The 13,538-nt window shown below is 33.6% G+C and overlaps 1 protein-coding gene across 1 annotated transcript in view; it reads left to right on the top strand.

Moving 5' to 3' along the window:
- The window catches only part of LOC110031925, a 21,008-nt gene extending 8,542 nt beyond the window's left edge, over window positions 1-12,466 (top strand). The window contains 1 exon segment of the mRNA XM_020735373.1: window positions 11,604-12,466. Coding sequence (XP_020591032.1) covers window positions 11,604-12,390 — 787 coding nt within the window. The 3' untranslated portion in view covers window positions 12,391-12,466.
- The last annotated feature ends 1,072 nt before the right edge of the window (window positions 12,467-13,538 follow it).

The raw sequence follows: 13,538 nt of genomic DNA, 5'->3' as shown, positions 1-13,538 counted from the left end.
GCCGTCGGCGGCCTCGAGGGCGCCGTCGGCGGACCTTCTTAATGAATTAATTCTGGAGTCACGGGAAAATCTTGCCGTCGGCGCCCTAGTTCAATTCTTCACATTTTGGCCTTTTTCGCTCAAAATTTGCACCTTTTTGCATCCTTTTGCTCCAATGACCCTATTTCATCATTCCTGCAACAAAACATCAAAAATACCATTCCTAACAAAACATCAAAAATACCTTTCTTTAAAGTGCAATATCATCAAAAACAATATAAAATAGGTATGAAAATCTCAACATATTTTTCTTTGGTCATCAAACATCATGTAATCTAAGCCCTTATGGTTTGCTTATTAATGACACAATTGTCTGCACACACTCTTGTATATATTTCCTGTATTTGTAGTTAATAAGAAATTTATAATATAGAGACTAAGACTCTCATAAATGAAGCCTTTTTCAAGTTCTCTATCGGTCATGTTTCATAGATCTCATCCATTAGTATGGAAGGTTTAAAAATTATGAACATAAAATAATTCGTTGACAAATCTTGGCGCACAATAGATTTTGTAAGTCTCTAAAGGCATGAGTGTCACTTCTTTCAAATTGAGAAGGTTAAGAGAAGCTTTATAAAAATAAATAAATAAGAACTCTTCTCCTTTTAAATTCCAATCAGTTCAGTACAAATTCTATAGCAATTGTCGGTTTGATTTTGGTGGACTCAACATATGAAGTGATTAAAGGGGTCTAGTGATGTGATTGATCCGATGGAATGAAAACAATCACAATCAACTGTAATTTGGTAGCTTTCTTCTAATGGGCATATGTTTAACTTAAATGCTTGCTTGAGGTTGTATAAGTTAGAGATTTATATCCAATTGCATAATTATAAAGAAATTATAATCTTTTTCTTTATGTCTAAAAGTATGTGCTACCACGGCTATAATTTATTACATCCATATCATAAGTCTTTGTTCTATCTTAAAGAAAATCAGCGATGTACTTGACATTATATATTATCTTCATAACAACTAAATTTAACTGTAACCAAGTATCTGATATTCACAAGTAACAAGTTGTGATTAATCTACCATGAAAAGAAACAATGGATCACTCAAAAGCTTAAGGTTAGCTCCTAGAAGTGTATGAGTTGATATGACATTCATAACATTGGCTTCATCCATAATTAATCTACTATTACTTATTAAAAGTAGCATACATTTGAAAAAGTGGCAGTCTTCACATTTATATTTAATAATAATTAAATATATTATAATACTTAAATGAGCATCATCAACAAGTTTAGCTGTCGATTTAAGAGTGGTGATGAAGGGAAAGGACTTTTAGGTTTAGAGGAATCAATTTCTTTTATTTTTCAATAAGATAGCATAACTGAAGCCATTTTCTATGGTTTATTTGTCTGAAAGTTTAATTTCATTTCTGACTTAAATTCTAAATTTAATTATAAATTTGTCTATCGTGATTGTTTGTGCAGTTGATTATACTAATCAAGTCTTCAAATATATTCAAATATTTAAGAACTTGAATGTTATCATCTCTTAAGGATAATACAAAATAACTTTTAGTCATCATTTCCATGGAAGTATAGTCATAAGCATTTGTTTTTTTTCAATTCAAGGTTGTAATATTTTTCTTTTGTTGTTTGGCCAAAATATTATTCCGGTTATGTCAAATATCTTACAAAAATTAAGAACATTATTTGAAAATATCGTGGTAGTTGATTTGAATAAGACAACCACCTAAAGGTTTATTCCATTATAGTTTAAAAGAAAATAGATTTTAGATTTTTTATATTCATTATTATTTGGATGTCCTTATTAACCATGCTTATCAAAATCTATTAAACTTAAAAATTTTAAGTGATAAAAATCAAGTTATCCTCCATCATCATTTCATAATACTTGATTTCACTCTTTCATAATTTATTCAAAATATACAAAATAGAAAGTAAATACTTTGTTATCATATAATCTTGAAAAAATAGGCCTTTAATCTTTTACTTTATCATTGGCCTTTTCTTCAAGTGGTGCTTAGTTCTAAATAAATAAATTTAAATGTATCGCAGGTTATGATAATTTAAGGAATTATAATTGCAGGAAAAATAACTACTTTTCAAATGGATGCATCCGACAACTTTCATAACACTGCTAATTCTTACTCCATCTTGTCAAAAGTTGTCGGTGGGAAAATCTTCTCAAACTAGCAAATTGTCATAATTATGTTAAGTCAAGGAAAGCTATCAATAAAATAATTTGCATAATTTCTTGACTGCCATGAGTATTCCCGACATAATATTTTAAATCATTCAATTTTAAATGCTTTGTTAGGTTTGATGTATAACCATGGTTGGCGGAAAATTATTGCATTTTCAATTACAGAAATTGAGAATATTATTATCACTGAGGCTATCAAAGAGATGATTTGGCTATAGGTCTTCATATCAAGACTGGGCCAGGAACAAAGGTTTAGAAAAAGCTTCATAGTGATAGTATGTATATCATTTATCTAGCAAAGAATGCTATTTTTTTATGCTAAGACGAAACACATTTATCTAAGGCTTCATTTCATTCGTTCACTCATAGAAAAAATGTCAGTTGTCTTTGGAGAAGATACCCAACACAAGATCATGCATTTATGTTGACTAATGCGGTTGCAATGGAAAAATTGAAACTATGCCCGACTTCAGTTGGAGTTCGAAAGGTTTAAATCGGGCCTGAGCCACACTACAATTCATTACTATGAAGGGTAAATATTTGAGGAGATTAATATGAAGTTTTAAAAGCAGTTCTATAAGCTCATAATGCACCATCAAACCTAAGAAACCAATCTTTTCGATTTGGGTTAACAATTTTTTCAGAACTTCTCTTATTCTTTCTATTGAAAACCTCAGCTAAACCACTATTTTATGAATGATATATAGTAGCAATCTTATGAGCTATTCCAAATTTTAAAAGTAATGCCTCCATCTTTTTATTACAAAAGTGGCTACCACCGTCACTTATAATCACCCTAGGTGTTTCAAATCTACTAAAAATGAGTTTCTTGAAAAATTTGAGAACACTCTAAGCATCACAATTGGGTAGTATTACTGCATCAATCCACTTGATAACATAGTCTACTGCTACCAATATATAAAGATTTCCTAAAGAAGTTGGAATAGGTCTCATAAAGTCTCTACTCCAAAATCAAATATCTCAACTTCCAATGTTGCATTGAGGGGTATCTCATTTCTTTTAAAAATATTCCCTATGCTCTGACTTCTATCATAAGTTTTCACATACTGATTAGCATCCTTAAAGAGGGTAGGTCAATAAAATCTAGATTGCAAAATTTTAACAACAATTTTATATCCACCAAAATAGCCATCAGATTCTAAATCATGACAGTCCCTAATAATATCATTGACCTCTTCCAATGGCACACATCTCTTAAAGATTTGGTCTTTACACTTCCTAAATAAATAGTGCTCATCCCAATAATAGAATCTGACATCAGTGGTTAGTGAGATCATTAAGAATGATCAAGCTAGCAATATAATTTACAATATCAACATACCACGAAGTGATCTTCCCAGAGATGGCTAGGAGTTGCTTATTAGGAAAGTTCTTATTTATGTCTAGAAGACACTCATCATATTTCTCTTTATCGAGCCTGGACAAATGGTCAACTAGCCGATTCTTTGTACCCTTTCTATTGATAATCTGCAAATCTCTTGCATCTAAAGGACCCATCAAATCAAGCGGGGTTTGGAATATTTTTTGGTCACAAGATATCTATCACGGCATGGTTGGTGTGAACAATGACACGGTTCCTATCACGTAGGGTTTAAACTTGTCAAGTGCAAATACTATGACCATGAGTTTCTTCTCAGTAGTGGTGTAGTTCAATGGGGCTTTGTTGAGGGTTCTACTTGTATAGTAAATGACATGAAATTATTGTCTTGCTCTTGGCCTAAAACTGCTCCTACAACAAAGTCACTGGTATCACACATCAGTTCAAATGAAAAATCTCAATCAGGTGCAGTCATCACAGGTGCAATGACTAATTTAACCTTAAGAGTCTTTAAGCAGCTAGGCAGGCATTATCAAAGTCAAAGGGCAAATCCTTCTCTAATAAATGATGAAGAGGTTTTTTGATCTTAGAGAATCAGACGTGCCCTAAAAAATCCTAACTCCTTTCAAAATGGTGGGTGGTAGAAGCTTTTCTATCACTACTATTTTGGCAAGGTTAACTTCCATACTTCTCTGAAATGTAAATTCTCCATTTTGTAATAGTCCTAGTGGGAATCAACTCATTCTTATCATTCTCCACAACTGTGACCCCCTTTCTTTGGTACATAATGAATTGGAATGACCCAGACACTATCTGAGATAGGGAAGATAATGCTTGCATCAAACCACTTCAAGATCTCCCTCTTTACTACCTCTTTAAGGATGGGGTTCAACCTTATCTGTGGGTCAGCTCTAGGCATATGACTCTCTTCCGTTAGAATTCTATACATACACAAGGATGAGCTTATTCCTTTGATGTCAGCTATGGTCCACCTAAATGCCTTCCAAAATCCTCTAAGCACCCTCATGAGCTTTACTTATTGCTCCATTCTCAATTCAACAAATATGGTAACAGGAAAGGTTGAAGGTCCTCCTAAGTTAGCATACTTCAAGTGAGTGGGTGAGGCTTTCAAGTCCAGATCCCTCGCAACCTCTGTGGATGATACTAGGGGCTTGGTGTGCAAATTCACGTCTAAGGTTTCAAACCTCTCCGTAAACCTCTTAGAGTCGCCCTCTACATGCAGAGCAGATTTAACACTGGATTTCTCAGTCTCATCCTCAAACACCTCTTGCTCTGCTGGAATATCTTCCAAATGTTCAGAAAATTAGCTAGTCACCACCCATCCACTAATGCAATCCTAAAGCAATGATCGTCACTTGGATCTTAGGGAAATCTCATAGATTTTGTGATATCAAAAGTTGCTTCCTCATCATTCACCCTCATGATCAGTTTCTCTTGTTGTACATCGATCATTGCCCTATCGGTGGCTAAGAAGGGTCTTCCTAAAATCAGGGGTATCTCTTTATCCTTCTCTATGTCCAGGACTACAAAATCAACAGGGAATATGAAGCTTCCTACCTTAAGTAACACATCCACAATGATAGCCATAGGAAAGACTAAGGAGCTAACAGTAAGGTCAAGGTGGTGGGTGTAACCTCTCCTAGTTCAAGTCTCTGGAAAATTGGCAGTGACATCATATTAATGCTATCTCCCAAATCACAAAGGGCCCTCCCAACAAATTTCTCTCTTATGGCACATGGGATAATGAAACTATCAGAGTCCTTCATCTTTTCAAGTATTTTCTTCTGTAATATAGCACTACACTCTTCTGTTAGTGCCACTGTTTCTCCATTCCCTGATCTCTTTTTTGGCTTAGCACATTCTTCAAGAATTTAGCATAACTAGACATTTGTTCTAAGGTTTCAGAAAAAGGGATGTTTATGATTAGCTTTTTGAAGACCTTTAAAAACATAGAAATTTGTTGCTCCAATTTTTTGTTTATGCAACCTTTGAGGGAATGGGGGTGAAAGTCTCTCAGGTTCTTTCTCCTTAGGGGTTTTAGTTTTTTTTTAAGTTTACTTAGCAGGACTTTCTTCTTCGTTTGCCGAATTTGATTCCACATATTTGGGGGCGTTAATAGTTCTTGGAGTTTCGTTTAAATCCCTATCGCTCCTCAATTTGATTGCCCTGCTCCTTTCCTTCTCACCTTGGGGTTTACTTATGTGTTACTAGGGAATGCTCCTGGGGTCCTATGGTTGAAAAAGTTCATTAAGTGCCCCAATTGCCTCTCAATGTTTCTAATAGTTCATGACTTTATGTTATCAAATGTAACTGTCTCACCAACTCCTCCAATGTGGCTAGCTTTTGGGTGAAATCCAAGGGGTATGGGCTGGTCTTTGTCATTAGGCAACTTGGTTTTGTGCTCCTCTCCCTAAATTGGCTTGGTTATTGTTGTTCCATAGCAGGTTGGGTTGTTGTTTTTGTCCAGGATTGTAGGTATTGGAGTAAAGGTTGTTGGCCTGCTTGTGGTTTCCTATGGCATTCAAATCTTCTAAAGTAGAGGTGGTAGGGTCTATCAAAGTCTCATCTCTAAACTTCTCTTTCTGGGGTGGGGCTTGTACTACACTTATAGTGAGACTATCCAATTTCTTGGATATGGAAGTAACCTAGTTAGCTAAGATATTATGAACATTTGTTTCATGCATACGGGCTACCTTCCTTGGTTGCACACTCTCAGCAGACCATTGAAAGCTATTGGTGGCCATCTCCTCAATCAAGTCATATAATTCATCATAGGGCTTAGACATCAGTGAGCCCCTTGCAGCATTTTCTAAGTCCATTATAGAAGGGTTGGATAATCAGCCAGTTGGGTAAGACATGGTGGGGGCATTTTCTAAGTAACTCCTTAAATCTATTGCAAGCCTCATAAATGGTCTCTCCCTCAAACTGTGCAAAGAATGTGATTTCATTTTTAAGTTTGATTGTTTTGGAAGGACGAAAATACTTAGCTAAGAATTTAAGGGCGAAATCATTCCAAGTGGTAATGGATTCTGGGGCTAAGGAGTTCAACCACATCTTGGTTATCCCTAAGAGAAAAGGGAAAAAGCCTTAATCTAACAAAGTCGTTTAGGACACCGTTATACCTAAATGTGGCAGATAGTTCTAGGAAGTTTGCTAAGTGCAGATTTGGGTCTTCAATGGGCCTCCCCCAAATTGGTTCTGTTGAACCATTTGAATCATGATAAGTCTCAATTCAAACGTATTGACTTCTACGGCAGGGTAATGGATACTCATGTGAATCTTCTCAGCAGAGGGGTTAGCAAAATCTCTAAGAGGTCTCATGGTTTAGTCGAGAAGGTGAGACAAGCCATTTCTACAGATTTTTCTGGTTCAGTGAGTTCTCTCCTACGACGTCTAAAAATCTGCTCAATTTTAGGCTCAAACAATGTTAAGTCAGTGCATGCACCCCTACACATACACTACTGAACAAGTGAAGGTGAACTCACACACTAGTGATCCTAGTCTCAAAGAAAATGACTCAAAAAGAAAAGCAATTGACTCCAAACAGCACACACACAAGAGGTGCTTCAACACATAATCACAAGCAACATGCAAAGACTCAAACGAAACGAAGAAAATTAAACAATTAATACAACATTTTTTTTTTGTTTTTTTCAGTTTTTTGTTTTCTTTTTCAGCACATGCAAAGAAGAGCATAAAACGATACAAGTGGAACAATAAATATGAAAAGAATAGGAAAGAAAAGCAACAAACACTGAAATGAAAACAGAAACAAATACCGAACTTCGATATCTAGTGGTTCAACTACAATTCTCCTATGTTTAAGAACTTCTCATTAGCGCAGCTTCCTCTATAACCACGCCAAAAACTTGACGCGCCAAAACTAACTACAAAGATATACATTTCAAGTAATAATGTGGTTAAAGAGAACCCCATATTGATCCCACAGGGAAGCTCGTTAAAAAATTATTTTGAAAAGACAAAAGTTCTAGTTTACTAACTATTCCAAACTAGTTTAGTGAATTTAGAAAGCAAGAAAAGAAATTTCTAAATCTAATAGATTTCGAAGAAACCAAACTGAAGAGAACATAGATCAAATTCTTTTAGTGGTTTTCTAATAGTAATGATGATCGTGCCTTTATGATTTAGGTGTGACACTTGACTTGATTTTCATACAAATTTCTCTTTCATGGTGGTTTATTAACCGGGGATATTGAGTTCTTCTTAAGCTTATGTCTAAGTCCCAAGAAGATTTGGAATTCCACAAAGATAACTTCCACTTATCTTTATGACATCCCTAATAAATTTCGATCCTCTATAATTATTTGCAAGGTCCAGAATAAAATATTCCTTTTTTATTCAGATCTGGATCTCGTGGTTAATCTAATCATTTCACTATGCTTCTACGGATTTTGTAGAACACGATAGATTTTCAGGTCCTAAATAACCAAATTAAGAGTAAATGAAGGGCAGAAGATTAACCAACAACTCTTAACAATTCAAAGAACATAAATGATAAGAGAAGTCTAAAATAAAAATCAAACCAAGAAAACCATCCCAATAATCAAAAAGTCACAAAAAACTGTTTAGCTACTCATGGCTCGAGAGAAAAATAAATAAAATTTCATGGAAATAAAACCTGCAAGAAATATTTTTATTGCAATAAAAAGTACTTACAACCCTTTGATCTCATTTTTTACAAGAATAGTCTCTAATTTCTCTCACAACACTCTTAGAAAATATAAACAAAAAAAATATGGAAGAATGGAAAAATTCTCCCCTAAACCCTAGCCTCTTCTACATTTCCCTCTCCAAAAGCACCCTAAATTCTCTCATTATAATGATTTTATAGAATGAATTCAAAAACCTTACCAAATTCTTCAGAATCTCGCATTAAAAATTCTCCAAAAATGAAAAGATGTGTCGGTGACCATGCTTGACCTGCGTCGTAATTACTCCGTGGGCTCGGGTTTGGCGGTGTGGTCACATCGTGTTTCGACGTGGCTATGCCAGGAAGACCCTTCACATGGTTTGCTTTAACAAATTGAGTGTGAACACGCTGCGTAGGTGGCGTGATCATGCCAATTTTAGGCGTGGCTACGCCAAGTCAGGTTTTTATAAACTTCCTCGTTTAGCTAATATTTTTATGATAGTCCTCTTGTAAACTGCAAAATTCAATTCCTATCTTCTAAAAGCATAAAATCTTGTATTTAAAGAGGAAAATAGTTGTAATTAAAGCATAAAAAATTTGAAAATTTGACGCATATCAACCCTCTCCCATAATTTTGAAGTATGACACATCAACTTCCTCTATAATTTGCAAACTCTTGTGCGTCCCCTTTATTCTTTAGGGACCAAAATACTCTTTCTACACTCCTTAGGCGTGTTTGTAGTTTTTAAAATAATATTAAAAATTTTAATAAGCCAAGAAAATTCAAAATCTTCTAAATATTTTCACTGTTCAGTTGGGATATCATCAGGTCCTACTAATTTTCCGCGCTTGGTTTTCTTTAAAGCCACCTCAACTTCTTCTTTAATAATACAATGGTAAAAATAAATCGTTTTATTATTATTAACGATATTAAGATCACTATGGTCGATCGTATTTTCAGAAACTTCATTGAAAACTTTATAAAATTTGCACACCCACTTATGTTAATCTTCTACGAAAAACACATTTTGATTTTCATCTTTAACACACTTGAATTAAATTTTTTTCTTTTCTTTTCGCTTTGTTTGGCTAGTTTATATGTATATATTTTTCATCTTTTTTAGCCTTTAATCTATCATAAAGATCACTAAATGCAAAGTTTTTAGCGTCATAAATTATTTTCTTAAACTTCGTACGAGTGATCTTATTATTTTTTCAGTTGTTTAAACTTTTACATTTAAACTAATTTTTATAAACTAACTTCTTATACTTTATCTTTCTTTTGCACTTTATTATTCCACCACCAACTATTTTATTTATAAAAATTTTCACCTCTGATTCTTCAAGTACATCTTTTGTCACTTGTTTGATAGTATTTTTTACTTTATCCCACATATAATTCACTTTTTATAAATATCCCAAATATTGAAATATTGAAATCTTGAAGTTTACTCATAAAATAATTTTATTTGTGTCATTTAGGTGCTCACATCTAATTCTATGATAATATTTTATTATATTGATCATCTTAAAATCCAGAGCTAATAATTAATGTTGAGTATTTAAATATTTACTTGAAATCACCTTAAAATCTTTACATTCTTGAGTATCTCTTTTTCTTATAAAAAAATGACCAAATTTTGTTTTATTAAATCTATTCTTATAAATAATAATATGCTCATCTCATTTCTTAAATAAAAAATAAGTAATAACAAAATCATATGCTAAAACAAAATCTAATATGATTTTATTTTCTTCTTTAATCACTCAAAAATCATAGCTACCAGGAATATTTCTGAAATTTTTACCACTCTACCAACATGTTCATTTAAATCTCTGCCAATAAATTTTTTCTTCAAGAGGTATAATTTGTATTAATTCATCTAGGTCATTCCATTAGTTTTTTTTTGAACCTATATCTAAATCTACTTGAGGAGCATAAACATTTATAACATTAAAAATCTTAGCATCAATGATGATCTTTAGAGCTATAATTATATCTCCAATTCTTTTAATATTTACAATATAATCTTTTAAACTTTTATCTATAATTGCACATACACTATTTCTAGCGCGACTCCTACCTGAATACCAATGTTTAAAACCTAAGTTATCAATCTCCTTAGTTTTTTCTCTAACTCATTTAGTTTATTGAACTCATAGAATTTTTATCTTCCTACGAACCATAATATCAACTAATTTTACTAATTTATTTATGAGAGTACCTATATTCCAAGATCTTATCTTAATATTAGTTTCATGAACTAATTTTTAAACCCCCATCCGTCCGTAATGTGGGAATTCTTGCTTATTTGACACTACATCCGAGCGGCGGTATAGCGGCTCATGCATACTTTTCACTGTATTCAGATCATACAACATGTCACTTTTAAGGTTTTTGTTTGATAAAAGTTACAACTCATTGTTTTTTAACTCAACTTTTTGAGCAATAAAACTAATTCATGTTAAACTTTGTGGCTGCTGTACTTGGCACTGTTGCCAGTTTTGTAGAGCAGAATGACTAATGCGATGTCGAAGTTGTGTTATGAGATAACTAAGATGAAGCATGAATTAACAGAAGGAAATCAAGCACAAAAAAAAAAAAAAACACCATGATTTGTTGTATGACTGCAAATGAATAAATCCTGCGTAAACGAGGAGGATTTGATTCATTAAATAAGAAGCCACAAATGATGTACAAAATAAAGACATTCATTAGTTCTTATTAAAGCTTGAGTACACCAAATCTGAACAAATATGAAACCCAATGAAATCCCAACAATGATGCTTATTTAACAAATATTTTCTCATTGCACCACAGAACCCTAATCATTAGGATAAATTGTTGTCGCCTCGAAAACCTAACCTATTTGTGAGGGAGAAGAAATTGAGGATGAGAGATCATATCTTGACTAAATTTTTCCTCCTTAGATTATATGGAAATCTAAAGTTTCTTGAATCCCAAAAAGACATGATTCAAGAGGTTTACCAATCGTTGCACTTGAAAGGACATACCAATGGCACGCAAATTGATTTAGATCACCCATGCCTCTTCACAATTTCAAAGAACTAATTTTTCATGAGTACTCAACGAGCAAGACATTCATTCCATACACAATGCTTCTTACAGCCCCTACATTGTGTTGCACCAAACACTAATCAGATTGAGTTAATTTTAATAGTATAACCTTCACCTTACATCAAACATTTTTGCCAATGATCATATTATGAACATAAGATGAACATTTTAAAAATATAAAACATTGCCATCACTCAACATTAACCATTTCAAATGTTTTTGTAATTTCTTAATGAAATTCACACAGCACTGGATAATTTTTAACACAACTTTTTTCAAATTCTGTGAAACTTCAGCTTAATGTGCATGTGGAGAGGCATGTATGAATGTCATCAGGTTCAAACTCACATTGTGCAGCAATTACAGTACCTAAATAACCCATCAAGCACCAGTCCCTCTCCCACCTCTGAACTCCACAGGCAGGCCACCCTTCAACTTGAAGCAGAACTCGAAAACTGGTACTCCGCCTTCTGCAACCTCATAAAATCCCAGAGAGACTACATTCACGCAATCACGGGCTGGCTTCACCTCGCTCTTTTTCAATGTCCGCATAACCAACTCGACAGAAATCATCAAAACTCAGAAATACAAGCTCTCTGCGAGGAGTGGCAGCTCGCCCTCAATAGGGTTCCTGACAAGGTTGCATCCGAGGGGATAAAAAGCTTCGTAAGCGTTATTCACGCTATTGTCACACAGCAAGCCGAGGAGCGCAGGCAGAAAAAGAGATCAGATTCTGCAATTAAAGAACTCGAGAAGGGATCGAAAGTGCTCAGATCATTGGAGAGCAAATATGGGCCTTGCTCATCTGAAGGTTATGGAGACAATGCTAGCAGAACGCCTGTTATGGAGAAGAAAGCGAAAGTGGATGCTTTGAAAACAAAGGCAGAGGAAGAGAAGACCAAGTATGAGAAGAATTCTGGAATCACAAGGGTGATGACACTGAACAATCTCCAGACTGGATTGCCCAATGTCTTCCAGGCAATGACTGGGTTCTCGAGCGTGTGCGCACAAGCATTTAGTGCGGTTTATAACCATCAGAGGAGCTCAAACATTTCCCTTAATTACAATAAGTTGCTAACTTAATACAAAACAGAAGGAAAATGTGTATTTCATGTTTTAAAAGTACATATTTTAGTGTAGATTGTGATTTTAAATTGTTTGGTAGAAAAGGATATTGATTGTGTTGCTTTTTTGTATTGTATTTGCTGTAGGCTTCAGAACCGTGGAAATCTTACAAACATTGTTGTAGTTGTGCAGATCTGATTTCTAGTTTTTAGGCTGATTTAGGTTTTTGTTAACTGGAGCGAACAAAGAAGTGAAGGTTTCATTTGATTATGCTTTTCTTTCTTTGTATTCAATTCTGATTGAGGATATGGGGAAGAAAAAAATAGGATTTAGAGTGAGTGGAAAACATAGAAAGAAATGATGCAATTTCTTTCTCCTGACTTCAGAAAAAAAATAGACATTAGATTATCATTTGAATTGGATATTATGATCTTACATATGTTCTGATTTTGGATTGGAAAATAAATAAAAATGATGAAACAATTGAATTGAAATTGGTTTTCACCGTTTTGTTCTGTTGATGCGTAGTGATTTTTTCCTTCTAATGAATGAGGAAGACTGGAAAACCAAACTAGCAAACATTTTGTATTATACTCTCTTTATCTCTCTAAACCAATACATTCATATTTATACTGCATGCTAATACTAAAAAGGGCCAACTACTAACAATTGTATTTCTTAACTAATATTATGTAAGAAAACTGGAAAACCAGTTGCTAGCTAATAATATTATGAGCACAACTGTTCAATAATTCAAAAAATTCACCAAGGTTCTAGTTTTGGAAAATAGCAATAATTTGAATGCTATTTATGTAATTATTCCAAAAAGTTTTAAATTCCTAAATCTAAGCTAAAAAATTAAAATCTGACTCCAACAAAATAAATTAATAAAATTGAATTTCAAAAGAATTCAACACCATGAAAACTTTTAGTTTGTTCAAAGGAAAAAAATTTCAATTGTACCATATGAAATCATAAAAAAAAAATGCTTAAGAAAGCTACTAGAGGAGTTCAAGTTTTAATTTTAAAGAGAAATCGAAGAAAACAGATTATTTCGAGGTGATTGCAACCAACTGGGGTATGATTCTCGTAAGAGGAAGACGAAGGAAGAAGAAGAGGAATTACGTAAGGGGTTGGTGTCGGTTCAATATATATTAGGTTTCTAA

Source organism: Phalaenopsis equestris, unplaced genomic scaffold (assembly GCF_001263595.1).
Source record: "Phalaenopsis equestris unplaced genomic scaffold, ASM126359v1 Scaffold000867, whole genome shotgun sequence".
Lineage (NCBI taxonomy): Eukaryota > Viridiplantae > Streptophyta > Magnoliopsida > Asparagales > Orchidaceae > Phalaenopsis > Phalaenopsis equestris.
This window is presented reverse-complemented; position numbering and strand designations above follow the sequence as displayed.